Raw genomic sequence first — 23,925 nt, 5'->3', positions numbered from 1 at the left:
CCTAATCAATTACAGATTAGATTGATTCTAAAAATGGCACTGTGATAACTGATAAGCCATTTAGAAAACAGTCATTACAACAGTCTTCAGTCCTTAGCTGGATTCAAGATTCGAAAAAATACATATATGTACAAATACAAACAGTATTTATGTTACATACATATATTATAAAAATTATACATAAAAATTAGAAACGTGAAAGTTAGATTTTCTCTTTATTTGTAGTTATTTTAGAGTGGGATAGGCTTTCAAATATAACATAAAATCTAAAAGCTGTGAAGGAAAAGACAAATTTGAATATATAAAATTTAAAAATTCCTCTAAACCAACAATAAAAATCATACACTTATATGAAGTCTAAAAACAAATTATGGAAAAAACCACTTGTCACAATATAAAAAAGGCAAATTTCACTTGTATGTTATTGAGTTCTTAAAAATATAAAAATTCAAAAATATATATATAACCTTATCCCTAAGTGGGAATAATTAGTAATTTAATTTATACTATTATCTTTTATAAGAAGCTTTTGTGGATAAGAAAATTCATTCTGAAAAAAGAAAATTCATTCTAGGGCTTCTAATGCAATTTGTTATTCTTTATAATTCATTATACACTTTTAAAATGATAACTTTAACCTATTTAAAGACACTTTTAAGACTACAAAGAAAATAAATGTGGTCTTTTAAGTTGTCTGGAAGAAACTAAAGAACAAAAAGGAGGAGGAAAGATGGTCAAATTATTCTACATAGATAATGTAGTAATTACATGCCACCAATAAACATAAACATGAAAAATGACCATTAGTCATTTCCATCAACTCACCGAAATATAGGGGTGTGACCAGGCTTTGGTTTGCTCCAGGTAAAGGGTGAAGGAACTGAAAGAAATTGGTCACCAGATGAATCTTTCTTTAAAGGATACTGAGATCCAAGGCCATCATCTATTGAAGTTTCCCGTGATGGTGAAAGATTCCCTTGGTCATCTGAACAGAGTTCTAATTTTCCTGGTAGTATGAGAGCTTGATCTTCAGAAGTCTTCCTTGTTTTCAGAGGAATATCAGTTTCTGCACAGTACTGAAATGGAAAAATCGCAGGGCCAAGGCCTGATCCACCCTGGACAGAAGCATTGAGCCAGGTATCTTCTGTTACACTTCCCCTGGGGGAGTGACCAGGAGAAGGAACAGGCGAATGATGCGGTGAAAGGGACCCAGGGTAACAAACCTCAGCACTAGAGTGCCGCCGTTTCCCACAAGGGGAAGTAGGCCTTGATGAGGGTCCTGAGGCTGGCCTGGGGCTCAGCCAATTCTCATCAGTGATACTAGATCTAGGAGAGTGGCAAGGAGATTGCCTAGGTGACAAGGAATGTCCAAGTCCATACTGTTGATGCCAGGACTCTTCTCCAGGGCAGCCTCCTGGAGAGCCACCAGGAGAAGTCAGAGGGGATCCGAGAGTAAATCGGGCAGCAGCTTCATTCAACTCCGAATCCACATCATCATAAATATGTGAAAGAGATTCACAAGAAGACGCATCTGAGAACCAGCTCCTAGAAGAGATGCTACTGGCAGGACTAGGACTAAGGGAAGATTCCCGGTAGGATGGCTCAAGAGGAAGATAGAGATGATCTCTAGAAGGCCTTTCCAAATATTCCCTTTCTGGGTCATTTATGTGTAGGTCATCTTCATGAGCATCAATTTCTTGATGACAGTTAGGAGAGATGGATGTAATTTGAATACTTGGGCACTCAAAGGGTTTGGGACCACTTAATGGGCTGTATTTAGATTCAGGAATTTCACAAGTTCCTTCATAGTTTTTGTGACCTTGGAGCTGAAACGATGGTGACAAAACAGAAGAGTGAGACGGTAATCCATGATGTGGTAAGCAAAGTGGTGAGTTTAAAGTAGATGGAGGTGGATCTACATTAAAGATGTAAATGGATGCACAATCATCTGGCTCAAGATCTATGGGGGTTGGGGGGAGCAAAAAAGAAAAATAATTAACAAAACAAGAAATTAGAAATTTTAGATGTATAAATTACTAGATGAGAACGTAAATAATAATAATCTTGAGAGAAGAGAGTGGAACAAAAAATGTACATCATTAGCTCCACTAAAGAGTGGCGTGTCTGTGTGTTTTAATGTATCTGTGGATACATGCAATTATCATTTTTTATACAATTTTTTCTTTTTCTTTATTTCCACATTTTTCTAAAATTGAGAATCTGAAAATAAATGCTTTTATAAAAATAATCACATCCATAATTCTAAAAAAACATCCACAAAACTATATAAGGATACGATCATATAAATTCAGCCTCATCTGGAATCAGCAGGTTAAGATGAAGTAAATAAAGGATAAAGCAGAGTTTTTGAAAAGTTTTTAATTTTAAGTATACACACTAGTTTATTAATGGAAAGGATGTGTTGTTGTTGTTTAGTTGCCAAGTCGTGTCTGACTCCTTGTGACCCCTTGGACTGCAACACACCAGGCTTCCCTGTCTTTCACTATTTTCTGGAGTTTACTCAAATTCATGTCTATTGAATAGGTAATGCTATCTAACCATCTCATCCTCTGCCACCCTCTTCTCCTTTTGCCTACAATCTTTCCCTGCATTAGGCTCTTTTCCAGTGAGTCAGCTCTGGGTATCAGGTGGCCAAAGTACTGGAGCTTCAGCTTCACCATGAGCCCTTTCAATGAATATTCAAGGTTGATTTCCTTTAGGATTGACTGGTTTAATCTCCTTGCAGACCATGGGACTCTCAAGAGTCTTCTCAAGCACTACAGTTTGCAAGCATCAATTCTTTGATGCTCAGCCTTTCTTATGGTCAAAATCTCAAATCCATACATGACTACTGGAAAAACCAGTAGCTTTGACTATATGGACCTTTGCTGGCAAAGCAATGTCTTCCCTTTTTAACACGATATCTAGGTTTGTCATAGCTTTCCAAGGAGCAAGCGTCTTTTAATTTCATGACTGCAGTCACCGTCCACAGTGATTTTGGAGCCCATGAGAATAAAATCTGTCACTGCCTCCACTTTTGCCCTTCTATTTACCATGAAGTGATGGGACCGCATGCCACGATCTCAGTTTTTTGATTGCTGAGTTTTAACTCAACTTTTTCACTCTCCTCTTTCACCTTCATCAACAGGCTCTTTAGTTCCTCTTTGCTTTCTGCCATTAGAGTGGTATAATCTACATATCTGAGGTTTTTGACACTTTTCCCCGCATTCCTGATTCCAGCTTGTGATTTATCCAGCCTGGCATTTCGTATGATGTATTTTGCATGTAAGTTAAATAAGCAGGGTGATAATATACAGCCTTGACATATTCCTTTCCCAATGTCAAACCAGTCAGCTGTCCCATGTAAGGTTCTAACTGCTGCTTCTGGACCCACATACAGGTTTCTCAGGAGACCGGTAAGGTAGTCTGGTGTTTCCATCTCATCAAGAATATTCCACAGTTTGTTGTGATCCACACAGTCAAAGGCTTTCTTGTAGTCAATGAAGCAGATGTTTTTCTGGAATTCCCTTGCTTTCTCTATAATCCAATGAATGTTGGCAATTTGCAACACTGGAGGGACAGAAGAATCAGTTTCTTCAATCAAGATGTTCTTTTTAAATTTAGTGTAATTTAGGGACTTCCCTGGCGGTCCAGGGTTAAAACTTCATACTTCCAATGCAGGCAGGGAGTATGGGTTCGATCTCTGGTTGGCTGCATGGTGTGGACAATAAATAAAGTTTTTTTTAAATTTAGTGCTATTTAGGATTGAAATGATTCTGTATAAAATATGATGTCTGCAGGCTGCAAAGGATGGAAAACTGAACTCAAAAACAGCTGAAGGGGAGGTGATATTTATCATTCAGCAATAACACAAGATCCAAAGGTAGAACAGCTCCAGTATTGGTTATTTCTTCAGTTCAACAACAGTTTCTTTCCATATTCCCATTTTGCCAGTCCTAACTTTGTCGTATTCACTTTTCAATCATATATGTGTATTTTGCCCTAAGGCCAAAAGTAATGTGATCATTCAGTTAAATATTTCTTGAGTAGGTACTATATAGCAGACATGTTGTAGACACTGAAAACATATGAATAAACAAAACAAAGTCCCCATCCTCTTAGAACTTACATTCTAATAAAATGTCAGATGGCTATATTTGCTATAAGGAAAAATAAAAAAGAGTAAGGAGAATGGAGTAAGTAGGAGGGGAAGTTAATTTGGATAGGTTAGGAGATTGACAAAAACAAAAATTTTAAGTATTACTAAGTAGGGGGAAACAGTCTAAGGAAGGAACCTATTTTACAGAGTACTGGGATGGCCTTTCTGAGAAGACAGCACAAGAACCAGCAAGCAAAGAAAAGGGAGGTGATGGTGGAGAGGCATGGGTATACAAGCTTCAACACCAGGGCAGCTCCAACACCGTGGGACAGCACCAGCAAACAGTGAGTCAGATAAGACCTTGGCTTCTCTGAAGAAATGAAAGGCCCAACTATGCTAGAGCTAGCTAACAGCTGAAAGGGGAAAACTGAAGGAGGCAAAACCTAGAAGGATCATGGTAAAGAGTTTAAATATTATTCTAAGGACAATATAAACCAGCAAAGTTTTAAAAAGGGAATGGCACGATCTCTACTATATTTGAGGATAATTTCATTCCTAGTTACTACAGTAAACCTAGGATTGACCAGAACACGAGGGTTTCATTTTTTTGGATCAAGAGTTTAAAATGGCAGATTAAAAAAACTCACCCCTGTAGTTGAACAAAAATGGGACTATACTTAATGCTAATAAACTATATATTTATAAACGGCTAAGATGGTAGATTTTATGCTATGTATAGTTTACTAAAATTTAAAAAACAAAAATACAAAAACTGCTGGTACCCTAGTTCAAAGCAAGATAGCAGCACCCAACTATACAAAGTCACTGACTTCTTTACTACCATACTCTCATAGTTAAAACCCAGTTTTACTTAGAAATGTACTTAATAAAGTAGCAAAAATTATCAATATATTAAACTTGAAGCCTTTGAGTGGGAAAAAAAGGGTGGGTGAAAAGAGAATAAAGTTACCCTTGGAAGATATAGGTTCATTCAAATGTAATTATTGTACCAGTGCCATTTTGTGTAGAATAATGCTGAAATTCACACCCTTCACACAAATAAATTGCAGATGAAGAGATACATTTTATATCAGAATGATGTCTTAAAGCACCGTTGAGATTTGCATACAAAATTTCGGGGAGTGCTGTTTTATCTTTTTCCCTAAGTGTCACCAAAGCCCACATTCTGGAAATGATGAGTGGCCACTACAATCTCCCTATGATAAATAGTCCTACATCTAGATCTCCAACTCTAGAATTCTCAGATTCATGGTGCTTCAGAAATTTGACCATCTCAAGACTTATTTGCTCCCTTCAGCCACCAGGGGGCCCCAGGCAAGCATGCAGTAATCTAGGCAACACAGGTTGCCTACCAATGTATTTAAACTGTAAAGCAGGTACTGGCAGAATACAGCCCACAGGCCAAACCTGGCCTACCACCTGTTTCTGCATGGGCTACAAGCTAAGAATGGCTTTCAAATGGTAAGAAGAAAATCAAAATAATACTGTTTAATGACACAAAATAATATGAAATTCAAATTGTGGTATCCACAAATAAAGTTTTATTGGAATATAACCATGCTCGTTCACTTCTGTACAGCCTGTGGTTAATCTCACAGAACAACGGTAGAGCTGAGGAGCTGTGAGAGATGTTTCCCACTGTTACTTGGTGCACTAACAAACTGCAGTGACAAACTGGACAGCATTCTGAGTGCAATACATACTGATGTAACACTGCAACATTTTTAAAAACTTACCAGTGCAAGGATTTCCTGGTGGTCCAATGGTTAAGAAACCACCTTGCAATGCAGGGGATACAGGTTTCATACCTGGTGAGGGAACTGAGATCCCACCTGCTGCAGAGCGACTAAGCATGAACATGTCACAACTACTGAGCCTGAGCTCTCTGGAGCCTGTGCACCACAACTAGAGAGTCAGCGCCCCATAACGAAAGATCCTGCATGTCACAACTAAAACCCAACACAGCCAAATAAATAAATACTAAAAAAAAAAAAAAAATTCAGGCAGGCGATGGGACGTAAAAAAGAAACAAAAAACTTGTCAGTGCATAGATATCACTAAAAAGAGGAAAGACAAGAGTGGACTTCAAATGGAATGTCATGCTTCTAAGGCACAATGGAGTGTGGGCTATCTTCTTATCAAATTAGAGGGCAAAGCATTATGTTTATTGTGCAACAACATTATGGCTGTGCTGTAAGAATACCTTATACATCAGCATTACCAGTAAGCATTCATCACAAGTCCCCTACTACTACTACTACTACTTACTACTAAGTCGCTTCAGTCGTGTCGGACTCTGTGCGACCCCATGGACTGCAGCCTACCAGGCTCCTCCATCCATGGGATTCTTCAGGCAAGAACACTGGAGTGGGTTGCCATTTCCTTCTCCACACAATACCCACAACTTACAGGAAAACAAAAGAAAAAAAAAATCAGAAAAAAACAATATCTTATCACAGCAAGATTTTTTCACAAGAAGAAAAGGTTAAAATGAGGCTGTAACCAAAGAAAGTTTCTGAATGGTTCACTTGTCAGGTAGGCAAAAAAAGCCATTTACTAATGGTGAAACTTAAACTGTGTCTGATTGCTGTGACTGAAGAAATGTCAGAGAAAATAAACTGGTAAAGACCATCAGCAAGAATGACTGAAAGACTGAAAACACTGGTAGCAACAAGAAGCAATTACAAAACAAGGCAAAAAGTCTCAAGGTTTTCCTTGGCTCCTGATGTGTAACCAAATTTTACTGATTCTACTTATTTATTATTTACTTGAAGACTCAATGCAGAGTTTACTGAAGAATTATTAGCCTCCTATGAATAGTTTGCATAAGCGTCCCAGGTGGCTCAGTGGTAAAGAATCTGCCTGCCAATGCAAGGAGATGCTGGAGACAGGTTATGTTCCCTGGGTCAGGAAGATCCCTTGGAGAAGCAAATGGCAACCCACGCCAGTATTCTTGCCTGCGAAGTCCCATGGACACAGGAGCCTAGTGGGCTACATACAGTCCATGGGGTCGCAAAGAGTTGGATACAACTTAGTGACTGAACACGCATGCATGAACAGTTTGCATGGAACAACTTCAAGCAACAATGTTTTCAAAATTGAGAAAATAGTTTAGTACCACCTAAGTGGACTCTGTTAGGATGTTATTATAACTGGTACTGGTAGAAATATATGTGAGAATACTATGATAACAAGAATACTATAAACAACTGCACACCAGCAACTTAGGCAATAGACAACAAACAGGCAAATTCTTACAAGCACACAAATTACCCAAAGTGACTTGGAAGAAACAAAAATTCTCAAGAGGCTGATATCAAGTAAACAGACTGAATCACTAGCAAAAAAATTTCCCAACAAAAGAAGTCCAAGACAACGTGGTTTCATTGGTAAACTCTACCAAACATTTAGAGGAGAGTTAACAGCAATCCTTTTCAAACTCTTCCAAAACACAGACGAGTAGATATCACTTCCTAAACATTCTATGAGGCCAGTTTTACCCCGATGCCAAAGCAGGACAAAAATACCACAAGAAAACTACAGGCCAATATCCCTTATAAATATAGAAGGAAAAATTCTCAACAAAATACTAAACAAATCCCACACCACATTAAAAGGATCAAGTGGAATTTATCCCAAGAACGTAAGGATAGTTCAACATACAAAATTCACTTGCCTCATTACCAGAATGAAAAACAAAAACAAAAACAAAACAAAACACATGATCATCTGAATTGACACAGAAAATACATGTGACAGATTTCAATACCCAATCATGATGGCAGGGGAGGGGAGGGATATTCAGCAAACTAAGAACAGAAAGAAAGTCCTTAAAATGAACAGCGGTGTTTACAAAAAACCCACAGGTAGTAGTATCATACTTAACAGTGAAAAACTGGAGGCTTTCTCCCCCAAATCAGGAACAAGACAAAGGCACCAGCTTTCACCACTGCTATTCAACATTGTACTGGAAGTCCTAGTCAGCAATTAGACAATGAAAGAAAATAGAAAGCGTCCAATTTGGAAAGGAAGAAGTAAAACTATCTCTATTTGCCAATGACATGATTCTATATATAGAAACTCTCATAGAATCCACAAAACACAACTAAAGCTAATAAACAAATTCAGGGAAGTTGCCAGTTAAAGTATCAACACCTACAATTCAGCTGTGCTTCTATATGTTGCAAAGAACAATCCAAAAAGGAAATTAAGAGAATTCTATGTACAACAACCTCCAAAATATAATATTTAGGAATAAATTTAACTAAAGAGGTGATATTTGCACACTAAAAACAACAAAATATTGCTGAGAGAAATGAAGGAAAACCTAAATAAATGGTAAGAGACTTCCTTGTTCATGAACTGGAAGACTTTACTGTTGTTAACACTGCAATACTTCACAAAGAAACCTACAGAGTCAACGCAATCTCTACCAAAATTTCAGTGGCTTTTTCTGCAGAAATGGAAAAACCAATCCTCAAATTTATATGAAACTGAAAGAGGCCTAGATCAGCCAAAATAATATTGAAAATGAAAATCAAAGCAGAACTCACACCTCACAATTCAAAACTTACTACAAACAGTGCACAAAGAAAGACGTACAAACTAATGGAACAAACAGAACTGGGAGTGGTATATGGGATACAGTTCCCTGTGTTATACAGTAGGTCCTTGTTTATTTTTTTATATAGTAGTGTCTGTCTGTTAATCCCAAACTCCTAACATATCCCTCCCCACTCCTTCCCCTTTGGTAACCATAAATTTGTTTTCATGTCTGTGAGTCTATTTTGGAAATAAGTTGATTTCTCTGATTTTTTTTAGATTCTACATATAAGTGATATCATATTATACTTTGTGTCTGACTTAGTTCATTTTATATGATAATCTCTAGGTCCATCCATGTTGCTGCAAATGGCATTATTTCATTCTTTTTTATAGCTGAGTAACATTCCATTGTTTAAACATACTGCATCTTCTTTATCCATACATCTATTGATGGACATTTCCATTGCTTCCATGTCTTGACTATTGTTAATAGAGCTACTATGAACATAGGGGTGCATATACCTTTTTGAATGTGAGCTTCTGTCTTTTCTGGATATATGTCCAGTAGTCGGATTGCTAGATCATATGGTAACTCTATTTTTAGTTTTTTAAAGAATCTCCATACTGTTCTCCATAGCGGCTGCACCAATCTACATTCCCACAAACAGTACAGTATGCTTCCCTTTTTCCCATACCATTTTCAGTATTTGTTATCTGTAGACTTTTTGATGATGGCCATTCTAACTGGTGTGAAATGATATCTCACTATAATTTCGATTTGCATTTTTCTAATAATTAGCAATGTTGAGAATCTGACCAAATGAATTTTTAAATTTTTATTTGTTTATTTTTGGCTGTACTGGGTCTTCATTGCTGCATGTGAGCTTTCTCTAGTTGTGGCAAGTAGGGGCTACTCTCTAATTGCAGTGTGCAGGCTTCTCACTGCAGTGGCTTCTTCTGTTGTAGAACATGGCCTCTAGGGTGAGTGGGCCTCCATAGTTATGGCATGAGGGCTTAGTTGTCCCACAGCTTGTCGAATCTTCCCAGGCCAGGGATTGAACCTGTGTCCCCTGCATTGGAAGGAAGCTACTTAACCACTGGACCACCAGAAGTTCTGGCCAATTAATTTTTGACAAGGCTGCTAAGACAATTCAATGGTGAAAGAATAGCCCCTTCAACAAATGGTGCTGGGACAACTAAATAACCACATACAAAAGAATGAAGTTGAACCCCACCTCACATCATACACAAAAATTAACTCAAAATGGATCAATGACCTAACTGTAACAGCTAAACCCATTAAACTCTTAGAAGAAAACACAGGTGCATACTTTCATGATCTCAGATTTGTCATGGATTCTTAGATTTGACACTCAAAGCATGAACAACAAAAGAAAAACTAGAAGAAACGGATTTCACATTTCATAAAAATTAAAAACTTTTGTTCTTCAAAAGATACTATCAATAAAGTGAAGAAAATCCAGAGTATGGAAGAAAATATCTGCAAATCATGTATCTAATAAGGGTTTGGTATCCAGAAAACATAAAGAACTCTTTACAACTCAACAACCAAAAGACAACCAATTTTTTAAAAGGGCAAAGGACCTGAACAGACATTTCTCCAGATAAGATACAAAAATTGTCAGCAAGCATGTGAAAAGATGTTCAACATCACTGGTCAGTAAGAAATGCAAATAAAAACCACGATACCACTTTAGACCCACTAGAATGGTTTTAATTTTAAAAGAAAAGACAAACAAAAAAACCCTAGAAAATAATAAGTGTTGTATTGGTGAGGATGTGGAAAAACAGGAATCGTTATACGTTAATGGTGGCCAAGTAAAATGGTGCAGAGGCTATGGAAAACAATCTGACATTCAGATTGCTTCAAAAAGGTAAACATAAAATTACCACAGGATCCAACAATTCTATCTCTAGGTATATACCCTAGAGAACGCAAACATATGTCTTGAAAGAAGCTTATACACAAATATTTTTAGCAACATTACTCATAACAGTCGCTAAGTTGTATCTGACTCTTCTCGACCCCCATGGACTGCAGCACACCAGGCTCCTCTGTCCTCCACTATCTCCCAGAGTTTGCTCAAATTCATGTCCACTGAGAAGATGAGGCTAACCATCTCATCCTCTGCCACCCCTTTCTCCTTTTGCCTTCAATCTTTCCCACTGTAATGAAAAAAGCTGCCAACATTCATTGGATCATGGAGAAAGCAAGCGAATTCCAGAAAAACATCTACTTCTGCTCCACTGACTACAGTAAAGCCTTTGACAGTGTGGATCACAACAAACTGTGGAAAATTCTTAAGGAGATGGGAATACCAGGTCACCTTACTGGTCTCCTGAGAAACCTGTATGTGGGTCAAGAAGCAACAGTTACCACTGGACATGGAACAACTAACTGGATCAGTAAATGAATAGGGCAGCAAATTATGGTGGACACATACAATGGAATACTATTCAACCATAAAAAGAGGCAAAATATTAACAGATGCTGCAACCTGGATGAACCTGAGAAACATACCAAGGAAAAAAAGCCAGACTAAAAAGGTCACATATTGTATGATGCCTTTTATATGATAGTTTCAGAATACGCAAAAGCAGATTACAGGTTACTGAGGTTGGGGGAGGAGAGGAAATGGGGAGTGATTACTTAATGGTATGGGGTGTTTTCAAGAGGTGATGAAAAAGTTTTGAAACTAGAGAACTGATAGTTGCACAACACTGTGAATACACCAAACACACTTGACTGTAATCTTCAAAATGTTTAATTGTGTGTTATATAAATTTACCTCAATAAAAAAAAACAAAAACAAATCGAAAGAACTTTCACACAGAGAACTGAAAACATACATTCACCCATTCCTTACTGAAACTCCATTAAATGACAGTAAAATAATTTTTTTAAGGGTGTAAACTCACAAGAAAAACAACAACAAAACAGGACATGAAACCATGGCAACAAAACTTTTAGAAGCTGGAATGCAGGACACATGGTAACTGATTTAGCACCTGAAAAAGCTAAATCTTAAGCCAACGACAGGGAAAAGAAAACTTATTTCCAATAAAGAAATCCAAACACTCAGGAAATACACTACCAGGTACTTTTGGAAGTAGACAGGAAGGCAAAGTTGAAAACAAGATTGACACAAAGTTTACTTATTTAGTGAGTCACTAATCACCTCCCCAGTTTCACATACCTCCTAACTCTGCACTACTGGACGACTGTCCCTCTAGGCAGAAGGCTAGAGATTTTCTGAAGAAGTAAAACAAGATAACTGAGAGCCAGTAACCAAAAACAGAGTGAGGAACTAAAAAGTCTCTCTAAAAACATGTATATTGAAACCCCCAGGACTTTTTCTTCCCTTGTCATAGTACAATGGACTTATACTCTGCAAGCAACACACTGACCGCACAGCTGACCTAGCAAAAACCCTATAATGAGGCCTGCAGTTAGCAAGTGCCACTTGTGATCATGCAACTGCCATTAAGATTTTGGTGCCCCATTAAAAAAAATAACAAGCAAATAGCCAAAGATCATCAAAGATCCAAGAAAAGCTTCAACATTAAAGACAGAGGCAAGTAGAGAAGAAAAGAAATATGGAGGGAAAAGACTATGCAGTAAGATGGAAATCTCAACAATAAAACTCATCTCAACAACCTCCGAGAAAAAAGAAGATATTGCAACCCCAAAACAAGAACATATGGTTACTTAAAAAGATAAAAGAAAGAGCCCCTAGGAATTAAAAATAACAAATGAAAGGCTCAAAGAAAAACTGAAAGATCAAGTTGAAGAAATTCACCCAAAAAGTTCAGCAAAAAGACAAATAGGAAATGGGAGAGAATATCAGAATTGGTCCAGGAGATCCAGCTAAAACTTTTTTAAGTTCCAGAAGAAGAGAATAGAAAAATGAAGAGGAATAAAGGATCACCGAAGAGTCCAGAACAATGGGTGAAAAACAGATCCTGACTGATACACATCATCATTAAATTTCAGAATACAAAGAACTAAGAGGAAAAACTCTAAAAATGGAAGGCGAGAAAAAGGTTACACATGAAGAACACAGAAATCAGAATGTCATCAGACTTCTCAAAAGCAATTCTGGAAGCTAGAAGAAAAATGGAGAGCTATACCTTCAAAAACTTGAGAAAAAATTATATTTAATCTAGATATCTAAAACCAGGAATAATGAAGTGTGAGGAGAGAATATAGACATTTAAAAACATTGGGTTGGCCAGAAAGTTCCATTAACATCATACAGAAAAACCCAAACAAACTTTCTGGTCAACCCATATGTAAGCTCTTGAATATTTACCTCCCATTACCTCTCACATGCTCCTGGAGTAAATACTCCACCAAAATGAGTGTGAAGTAACCAAGCAAAAGGAGGATATATGATATATAGCCAAGAAACAGGTGACGCAATAAAAGGCAAAGGGACTCCTTAAGATGATGCAGAAGAGAGATCTCAGAATGACAGACGTACAACTGCCTAAGCTGTACAACCAGTCCAGGTTTGAGAAATTTAGAAGGCTCTAAGAGAGAAATTTCTAAGAAAATAAAATTGATAGACCAACTAATGTTTCTGAAAGTGTTGAGAAGAGATTCAGGCACCTGGAGGAGACCTTAGGAATGAATCAGTTTAAGTACACAGAACAGTACTTGAACCATGAACTTCCAGATGTTCAAGCTGGATTTAGAAAAGGCAAAGGAACCAGAGATCAAATTGCCAACATCCGCTGGATCATAGAAAAAGCCAGAGAGTTCCAGAAAAACATCTACTCCTGCTTTACTGACTATGCCAAAGCCTTTGACTGTGTGGATCACAACAAACTGTGGAAAATTCTTCAAGAGATGGGAATACCAGACCACCTGACCTGCCTCTTAAGAAATCTGTATGCAGGTCAGGAAGCAACAGTTAGAACTGGACATGGAACAATGGACTGCTCCATATCGGGAAAGGAGTACGTCAAGGCTGTATATTGTCACCCTGCTTATTTAACTTATATGCAGAGGACATCATGAGAAACGCTGACTGGATGAAGCACAAGCTGGAATCAAGATTGCCGGGAGAAATATCAATAACCTCAGATATGCAGATAACACCACACTTTTGGCAGAAAGAGAAGAACTAAAGAGCCTCTTGATGAAAGTGAAAGAGGAGAGTGAAAAAGGTGGCTTAAAACTCAACAATTAGAAAACAAAGATCATGGCATCTGGTCCCATCACTTCATAGCAAATAGATGGGGAAACAGTGGGAACAGTGTCAGACTTTATTTTTTCAGGCTCCAAAATCATTGCAGATGGTGACTGCAGCCATGAAATTAAAAGACGCTTGCTCCTTGGAAAGTAAGTTATGACCAATCTAGACAGCATATTAAAAAGCAGAGACGTTACTTTGCCAACAAAAGTCTGTCTAGTCAAAGCTTTGGTTTTTCCAGTAGTCACGTATGGATGTGAGAGTTGGACCATAAAGAAAGCTGAGCGCCGAAGATTTGATCCTTTTGAACTGTGGTGTTGGAGAAGGCTCCTGAGAGTCCCTTGAACGCTAAGGAGATCCAACCAGTCCATCCTAAAGGAAATCAGTCCTAAATATTCATTGGAAGGACCGATGCTGAAGCTGAAACTCCAATACTTTGGCCACCTGATGCAAAGAACTGACTCACTGGAAAAGACCCTGATGCTGGGAAAGATTGAAGGCAGGAGAAGACGGGGACAACAGAGGATGAGAAGGTTGGATGGCATCACCGACTCAAAAGACATGAGTCTGAGTAAGCACCAGGAGCTGGTGATGGACAAGGAAGCCTGGCGTACTGCAGTCCATGGGGTTGCAGACAGTCGGACACGACTGAGTCACTGAACTGAACTGAAGTACATAGAACAGTAATGACCACAGGGCTTCCCTGGTGGTCCAGTGGTTAAGAGTCTGCCTACTAATACAAGGGACAACGGGTTTAATCCCTGGTTCGAGAGGATGTCACATGCCATGGAGTAACTAGGCCCATTACCACAACTACTCAGCCCACGGCTCTACAGCTGCAACTACTGAAGCCTGCATGCCCTGGAGCTGGTGCTCTGCAACAAGAAGCCATTGCAATGAGAAGCCCACGCACCTAAGCCAGAGAAAACCCGAGTGCAGCAATGAAGATCCAGCAGAGCCAAAAACTAATTAATTTTAAAAAAGCCTAAATGGGGGACTTAAAGGAGAAAACTACAACGGAGAAAACTGCCTTAAAGTCAAATCTACCACTTACTAGCTGTCTTACCTTCATCAGTTTTTCCTGCTCAGCTCCCTCCCTTATTTACCATATCCCAAACCTCTCATCTCTTCAGTCATCTTCTCCATAGTGACACCTCATTTAGCAAGGGATCTTGACCCTACTTGACAAAGGTAGCAGAAAGCGAGGATCTTCCATATCACCCTCAAAAAAATATATATCTATACAAATTCTACAATCATCTTTTCATTTCCTTCCTCATAAAAAGTGCCTTGTCTCAGATATAAACCTACTCTCCCCACCTCTGATCTAAATTCCATACCCAAGTTCCATCAGCTACCTTCTCTTTTATAACTTCAACCTTCCCCTTCTCTCTTTTTCTTACTCGCTACTCCCCTCAATCTCTTACTTCCTTTAAAAAGCTTCCCTAAGGGCTTCCCTGATGGCCAGTGGTAAAGAATCCTCCTGCTAATGTAGCAGACACAGGTTTGATCCCTGGTCCAGGAGGATCCCACATGCCAAGGAGCAACTAACCCCTTGAGTCACAACTACTAAGCCTGTGCTCTAAAGTCCAGAAACTGCAACTACTGAGCCCATGCGCTGCAATTATTGAAAACTGCGTGCCCTAGAGCCCATGCTCCACAACAAGAGAAGCCACCACAATGAGACAGCTGTGCGATGCAGCTAGAGAGTAGCCCCTACTCTCCACAACTAGAGAAAAGCTGGAGCAGCAATGAAGACCCAGCACAGCTAAATATAAATAAGTAATTAAAAAAAAAAAAAGCTTCCTTGATATGAGTTCTTCTTTAGGGTCTTCTCTCTCTCCTTCCTCTAAAACAATAGCCTCTCATAATGAACAATTCTGCCCTCCTGGAACATTTGATAATGTCTAGAAGCATTTTTGACTGTCATAACTAGAGGGCTACAACTGGCATACAGGGACCAAAAATGCTACTAAAGAACTTACAATACACAACTCAGCACCTCTACTTATTTTTTTGGCTGCACCATGCAACTCATGGGATGTTAGTTCCCCAACCAGGGATCGAACCCGGGCCCCCTGCAATGGAAGCATAAGTACCAAACACTGGACCACCAGGGAATTTCCTCAGCCCCCTTTAAAACAAAGAATTATCTAGTCCAAAATGTCAGTAATGCCAAAGCTGAAAGACTCTGCTCCAGAAACTAAGTTTTTAAAAAGAATAATGTACTGTCACTGTCACCACTTCTTCACTCTTTAACATCATCTGGCTTCAAGTCTCATCCATTCACTGCACCTCTGTTGATCTCCTTGAAGAAACAGATACATCAACCACTCCTCTTTCTTAAAATTCTGTTTGAAAAGCAATGATGAAGATGAAAGAAGAGAATAGAGAAAAATTAATGAAACCGAAACATGATTGTAAGAGAAGACCAAGTGAATTAAAAACTTACGGTCACACAAAATCCTGTATGTGACTCTTTACAGAAGATTTATTAACTGCCAAATATCAAGAAGAACCAAAACATCTTTCAACAGGTAAGTAGATAAACTAACTGTGATACATCCATACAATGGAATACTTTACAGTGATAAAAAGGAACTAAATATTTCTTCATACAATGACATGAATGAATCTTAAATGCTTTTTGCAAAGTGAATGAAACCAGACACAAAGGAAAGAAGGAGTGGGTGAATTTTTAAAATAACGCATCTGTTTTTTATGGTATTCAGGTAAGGAATAAGTAACTCTATGCATTTGCCAAAACCCAAAGAACTGTACATCACAAAGAATTAAACTTTAACCTATGCAAATTTTAAAAAATCAACAAGGAGTTTGGGGAATTCCAGGATGGAATGCATACAATGCAAAAAGAATGTACTGTTTTACAAGCGTATGATATAATCTCAAAAAGTATCCAGAATATATAAAGAATTCTTAAGACTCAACAACAAGTAGACAAACAACCCTATTTAAAAATGGAAATATATTTAGGACTTGAATATACATTTCAGCAAAGAAGATGTAAAAGTAGCCAGTAAACACATGAAAAGATGCTCAACATAATTAGTAATTAAAGAAATGAAAATCAAAAGCACACTGAGAAAACACAATGGAAAAATAACAAGTATTAGCAAGGATGTAGAGAAACTGGAACTCTCATACACTGCTAACAGGAATATAAAATGGTGCAGCTCTTTTAAAAATAGTTTGGTGTTCCTCAAAAGGTTAAACATAGAATTTTATGATCCAGCAATTCCACTCTCAGGTATATGCCCAAGAGAAATGAAAACAAAGGTCTCACACAAACTCTGTACATGAATATTCATAACAACACTTACAATAACATCAAAAAATATTAACTACATAAGGATAAATCAGACAAAAAATGTATAAGACTTGTACACGAGAAACTCCAAACTGTTGTTAAAATTAAATAATAGCAATATAATAAAATAATAAAGATATTTAATAAAATAAATGAAGAGAGACATTTGTGGATTTAAAGACTCAATACTGATATTTGTTCTCCTGAAACTGGTCTATAGATTCAACATAATCCTAGTTAAAATTTTACTAGGCATTTTTGTAGAAGATGGCAAGCAGATTCTAAAATTTATACGGATAGGTAGAAGGTTTAGAAGAGCCAAAACAATCTAGAAAAGAACAAATTTGGAAAAAATGACTATCTGATTTCAAGAGTATTATAAAGGTACAGAAATGACAGTATAGTAATGGTAAAGGACAGACACACAGCTTAACACAGAACAGAGTCCAAAAATAAGCTCATACATATATGGTCAACTGAGTTTTCAAAAAAGTTCAAAGGCAATGCAGTGGGGGAAAGGACAGCTTTATCAAGAAATAGGGCTGGAAGAACTGGACATCCATATGCAAAAACAGTGAGCTTCGGTCCATACCTCACACCACACACACAAAAAATTAATAGATAGATCAAAATAGATCACAGACCTAAATACGATACCCCAACTATAAAACTTCCAAAAGAAAACCTTGGAGAGAATCTTTGTGAACTCAGGTTAGGCAAAGATTTCTTTTTTTCCTTGCAATTTATTTTATTTCTTTTAAAAGTGAAGTGATGTCACTCAGTCGTGTCCGACTCTTTGCGACCCCGTGGAGTGTAGCCTACCAGGCTTCTCTGTCCATGTGATTCTCCAGGCAAGAATACTGGAGTGGGTTACCATTTCCTTCTCCAGAGGATCTTCCCGACCCAGGGATCGAACCCAGGTCTCCCACATTGGAGGCAGACACTTTAACCTCTGAGCCACCAAGGAAGCCTATATTCCCCATGTTGTACAATATATAATTGTAGCTTATTTTCTATCTAATATTTTTTACCTGTCAATGCTCTACCCTTCTATTGCCCCTCTTCCTTTCCCTCTCTCCACTGTTAACTACTAGTTTCTTCTCTATGAGGTCTGCTTCTTTTTTGTTATATAGGTTAGGCACAATTTCTCAGCTATAATATCAAAAGTATAATCCATAAAGGAACAAATGTCATCAAAACTAAAAACCTCTGCAAAGGACAGTTAATGAAAAGACAAGCCACAGATTAGGAGAAACTCTTGTAAAGCATACATCTGATAAAGACTTGTGTTTAAAAAAAGACTTCTCAAAACTCAACAATAAAAAACAATTTAAAGGATGCAAAGACTTGAACAGACACTTGACCAAAAAATTATACACGGATGATTTAAAAAGATGCTTAATAGTGTAGTCCTTTAGGGGTATATCAATTAAAACCACAATAAGATGTCATTACACACACATCAGAATGGCTCAAAAGGTTAAACACTGTATGACTCAATTTATGTAACATTTTCTACACACATAGACACACAGACAGTGTGCGTAAAAATGGGAACAAGTGAATAAGTCTGGTGGATTGCAGCAATGTCATTTTCCTGGTCTTGATATTATACTATAGTTTTGCAAGAGTTTATCATTAGAAGAAACTGAGTAAAGGATACTCAGAAACTCCCTCTATTTTTTGCAACACTCTGTGAATCTACAATTATTTTGAAATAAAAAGCTTTTTTAAGTATGCAAAAGATTTAAATGACACTTCACCAAAAAAGACATACAGATGGCGAAAAAGCACATAAAAATATGTTCAACAGCATTTAGTCATTAGGGAAATATAAAAAGACAAGGAAATACTACTATGCACCTATTAGAACTAAAACTACAATTCAGACATTGGTGAAAATGTGGAAATGTACATTTCCACTGCTAGTAAGGTTTGTGAAATGATACATCCAGTTTGGAAAACAGTTTATCAGTTTCTCAAAAAGTTAAACTTACACCTACGATATGACCAACCACAGATTTAAGGGTAAAGGAAATAAGTGCCCACACAAAGACTTATACATAACGTTCATAAGTTTTATTTGTAAGCCAAAACAATCCAAAAGTCCATCAAGAGGTGAACAGATAAACAAATTGTGGGATATGCATAGAATGGAAACTATTCTCCAGTAAGAATGAATGACCTATTGATATGCTCACTAACATGGGTGAATCTCAAAATAACAATGCCAAATGAAAGAAACTAGAACAACAACAAAAAACCAAAACTATATACTTCATGATTCCATTTATATGTTTTCTATAGTGATTTCAGTGGCTGTCTGGGAAAAGGGGAAAGGTGAGGGTGTGGGAATGATGACAAAGCATACAAGGAAATTTTCGGAGGTGATGGATGTGTTCACCATCTTTAATGTGATGAAATTTTCATAGGTACACATGTGTCAAAACACATCAAATAGCACAATTCAAATAAATAGTTTATTATTGAAGGAGATCAGAATATGCTATTCCAAAATATGCTACTTTGGCATAAGGATTATTTGAGCTGAAGTCAACTGAAAAATAGCAAACAGGAAAACCTCTCTATCCTCTCTCTCCCTTTCTGCCCAAAAGCTGGGCATAAATTTCCCTTTGTAAAGGTGTTCCCCTCTCCCATACCACGAAGAGAACTACTCTTAACTGCACAACAAATCTTACAAAAACAACATTTATAATACATTTCCTAGTCACCTTCCCATAATGTAAACCCCACCAAAAGCCCAAACCCCTTTTTTACTTCGTCTAGTCTCTTCTCCATATTTTTCCACTCTTTGATAAAACAGTATATAAGCCTCCCAGACTTTTCACAGTGCCTGGTATATTTTATTAAAATAAATCACTTTCCCCCTTCCTATTTCCAAATCTGCTTCTCCTATCACAATTGACCCAAATTAGAAAAAAAGAAATAATCCTAGTCTCTTTCCTCTCTTTATTCAGCTGATACCAGGTCCTTTTGATTGCTTTCCCCTAAATCTATCTCAGCGTCATTCCCAACTTGCCATCTCTACACCTCTGCCCATTTCATTTCTCAGACACAACACCGCTTTTGCCTCCATTCCTGCCTTATTCAGTCCATTATCCGCAGTGTAGCAGAGAGATTTAAGTCATAAATCTGACATTCTTGTCCAGCTTGGAATTCTTTGAGAGCTCCCTGTCTTCAGTCTAAAATCCAGCTCCTTAATACAGCACAACAGGCTCTCCTTTTCCAGCCACATCTGGATACTACAGCCTCATCTTCCAACAAGAAAGGACCACACTAACTTGTGTTTTTGGAAGTGGGCCTGAAGTGTACTTCCTGCCCTATCTAGGCAAATAAACCTATTGGATTCAGCTTAACTTTAACTTCTGTGACCTCTCCAAGTTAAACTGTCATTTATGTTCTCAGAGGGCCTTCTCTATACCTGTATTACTGCTGTATTTAGTATACATCCACTCCAATAAACTGAATCATATTCATACGTAATAATATTGACACAGTAAACTATATTAAAAGACTGAACATTTTAGTATATTCACTCAGCTAATGATCTAGAGGTCCCTTCCCACTCAGTTACTCTGAGATCTTATACAACATCCCTGTCTGGTTTCTACTTTCTCTTCCCCATGCATATCCTTTTGTTTTATCTTTTAACAAGTGTTAGTTATTTTTAGACTAGCTTTAAAGATAAAGGATGAAATAAAATACTTTTAAAAGCATTTATGAAGAATTCCCTTGGGATCCAGTGGTTAGGACTCTGCACTTTCACTGCCAAGGGCCAAGGTTCAATCCCTGGTCAGGGAACTAAGATCCTGCAAGTCACAAGGCAAGACCAAAAGACAGACAGACAACTAGATAGATATCTACACAGACAGATCAGGTAAATACATAAAGCATGTAAAAAATACTTTACTATGTCTATTTTTAAAAATTGGGATTGGTTTAGAAAGATGGTTCTGATGAAGTTATTTGCAAGGCAACAATGGAGAAACAGACGTAGAGAACAGACTTATAGACATGAGAAGAGGAGAGGTATGGAGATGTATGGAGAGAATAACATGAAAATTTACACTTATCATATGTAAAATAGATAACCAATGGGAATTTGCTGTATGTCTCAGGGAACTCAAACAGGGGCTCTGTATCAACCTAAAGAGGTGGGATGGGAAGGGAGGCTCAAGAGGGAAGGGACATACATCTATAGCTGATTCATGCTGATGTTTGACAGAAAACAACAAAATTTTGTGAAGCAATTATCCTTCAATTAAAAAATAAATAAAAATTTTTTAAAACTGGGATTGGTTCAACTAGAAGGTTCTTTCCTTATGTTTCTGTATGTCTGCAAGACCATTTGATTCCATTTGTACCATACAAGGAACATGATTTGGTGCCTCATATATGCCATCCACCAGATACCAAGCCCACTAGAAACTTACTAGCCATACTTCATCCTCTTTCCCTGCACTTATATAGGCTCCCCTGTCTACCAGAAGAACTTTGACAAAGCAAGAAACTCAAGTGCCAGTAAAAGTAATTGCAAAGGAAAAGTCACATCTACATTTTAAAGTTCCTCAACTGCTAGCATACTGTGGATAGAAAAAGCAGAGGATTATTTTGGAGGATCTCAAACCTTCTGCCCCCAGCATCCGTTTCCTCCTAACAGGTTTTCTGCCATGTATCCACTCTTCTCCTGTGCAGCCTTGTACTTCAGGGAAAGCCAATCACCTCCTCAGGCCAAGGGATGGGCCTGGTTGGCTAAGAATAATTCCATTTGTCTTTACTAGTTACTAATTTAGGAAAGGGAATGTAACCCAATTTTGGTCAATGAAATGAGAGGTTATATTTGCTTTAGACTTCTGGAAAAATCCGTCCTCATGCTTAAAAAGAAGCATGTGAGGTCAGTGTTTGTGTCTCTTCCCCTGCCCTCACCAAATGTCAACCCCAAACATACCTATTTTGCATATGTTTAAACTAGAAAATAAAAAGCACTACTATTTCCTCTAAACAGTGATCAGATGATAAAAAATCAAACCAAGTTTCAAAACAATGATCAGTCAACATGTACCAGGTAACATAACAAAAGAACCTTCTTGCTTTTGCTCTGAAAGGAGAGTTCTGGTTAGAGTCATAAGAGTGTATGTAAAAAGAAATAGGTAGTAGACAAAGAGAAGCCCAAAGGCAGTACTGATCTTGGGAGATAAGATTAAGTGGCAGATGGCACACTGATCAAAACATCAAGGCAAAAATGTGTGTCAGCACTAGCGGCTATAGAAGGTAGAGCAGTTTCACTTCAGTTCTAAATTCAACCAAATAAGTAGTACTTATGTACCTGCTGAAACATTTGAAAGCAAAATGTTTAAATTAAAAAAAAAAAAAAACTATCTTAACTAGTAATTTAGCATTTTTAAAATTTTGAACTTTTGTCTAATTTAGGTTTAGGGTAATTTTCATGACAAATCTAAAAGTGCTTTAAATTTTAAGAAGTGCATAATTGGCCTGCAAAGGCCACAAGCCAGACCCTAATTAGGACAACTTGGGAGAGAATTACCAAAGAGAAAAGACGAAATCCTCACTACTTAAAACCTAGAAAGTATGACTTCTCGACCTCCAGATCCATAAGGAAGGAAAGAAATCCAAGAGAGCCAAATTTTGGCCGAGCATGGTTAGCTGCGTGGTACCCTTTATTGGTCTGGCTGTACTACAGCTACCATTTAAAAATGTCTAGAGCAGGCAGGAGCAAGAGGCATTCCTCAAGTGTCCACTCTGAGCCCAAAGCAGAAAGTCTAGTCACAGGCACATAGGTAACTCTGCCTCAGGTACGTTTGATTCCATGTGCTCATCATGAGTCCTGGTTTTACCAAAGGGAAAACTATTTCTGTACTTGAACTCTTTCTGGGGTAGAGAGGCAAGGGAAATACCAGAAAGAGCCCAAGTCAGAAAACCAGGGTTCAAATCCCAACCCTTCTACTTTCTAGATGGTCAAATCTACCTTCATTTATGCTTCCTCAGGTAAAATGGAAATAGTACCTACCTCTTCAGGTTATCATAAGACTTAGAAATAATATATATATAAATAATTTGCATATAATAGTACTCAATAAAGTTGGGTTAAGTATTTACTTAACACCACATACAAAAAAACAGAAGCTACAAAAATGATGAAAATTACAGGCTAGGCAAAAAAAGTTCAGGATTTTCAAGTAGAAATTAAGCAATTTACTAAAGAAAAACAAAAACTAGGAGCCAGAGATCCCGGGCCTCTGTTTTGTAACTAATTAGTTAAATGACCCTGGACAAGCCAACTTGAACCTACGTTTCCTCTCTTATAAAATGAAAGAATAAAATGAGCCTGAAATTATTCTGTCCTTTTTGGCAGTGTCACTCAACTAGCAATGGATATGAATTTAGAACCCAGACCTAGTTCAATACTACCTCAAAATAATGTTTCTAAACTGTATCACAAAAGAGACTATGAAACAATATGTGGCTGGCAGAGGCAGTTCGGACAAATAGGTAGAAAGAAAGATTTCATACTGGGCCTGAAACGAGATGATAATAATTTATAAAACTAATATTAATAAAGAGAATGTTATATTAATGTATAGAGTAAGGGATATAAAAAAGGTAAAGCACAGTGAGGAAAACCAGTTTAGAGGCAGGTTACAGACAGAAGGGAGCAGGAATCAAAGATAATT

At 37.6% G+C, this 23,925-nt stretch overlaps 1 protein-coding gene across 3 annotated transcripts in view; it reads right to left on the bottom strand.

Moving 5' to 3' along the window:
* Positions 1-23,925, bottom strand: part of NFATC3 (nuclear factor of activated T cells 3) — a 93,691-nt gene that overhangs the window by 60,761 nt on the left and 9,005 nt on the right. For all 3 annotated transcript variants that reach the window (XM_061387663.1, XM_061387664.1, XM_061387662.1), the window contains exon 2: positions 826-1,960. In XM_061387663.1, coding sequence (XP_061243647.1) covers positions 826-1,960 — 1,135 coding nt within the window. The remainder of the gene's footprint in view (positions 1-825; positions 1,961-23,925) is intronic.

The sequence above is a fragment of the Bos javanicus genome, chromosome 18, assembly GCF_032452875.1.
Source record: "Bos javanicus breed banteng chromosome 18, ARS-OSU_banteng_1.0, whole genome shotgun sequence".
NCBI classification, from domain to species: Eukaryota; Metazoa; Chordata; class Mammalia; order Artiodactyla; family Bovidae; genus Bos; species Bos javanicus.
The sequence above is the reverse complement of the archived record's forward strand: the minus strand, read 5'-3'. Positions and strand labels throughout refer to the sequence as shown.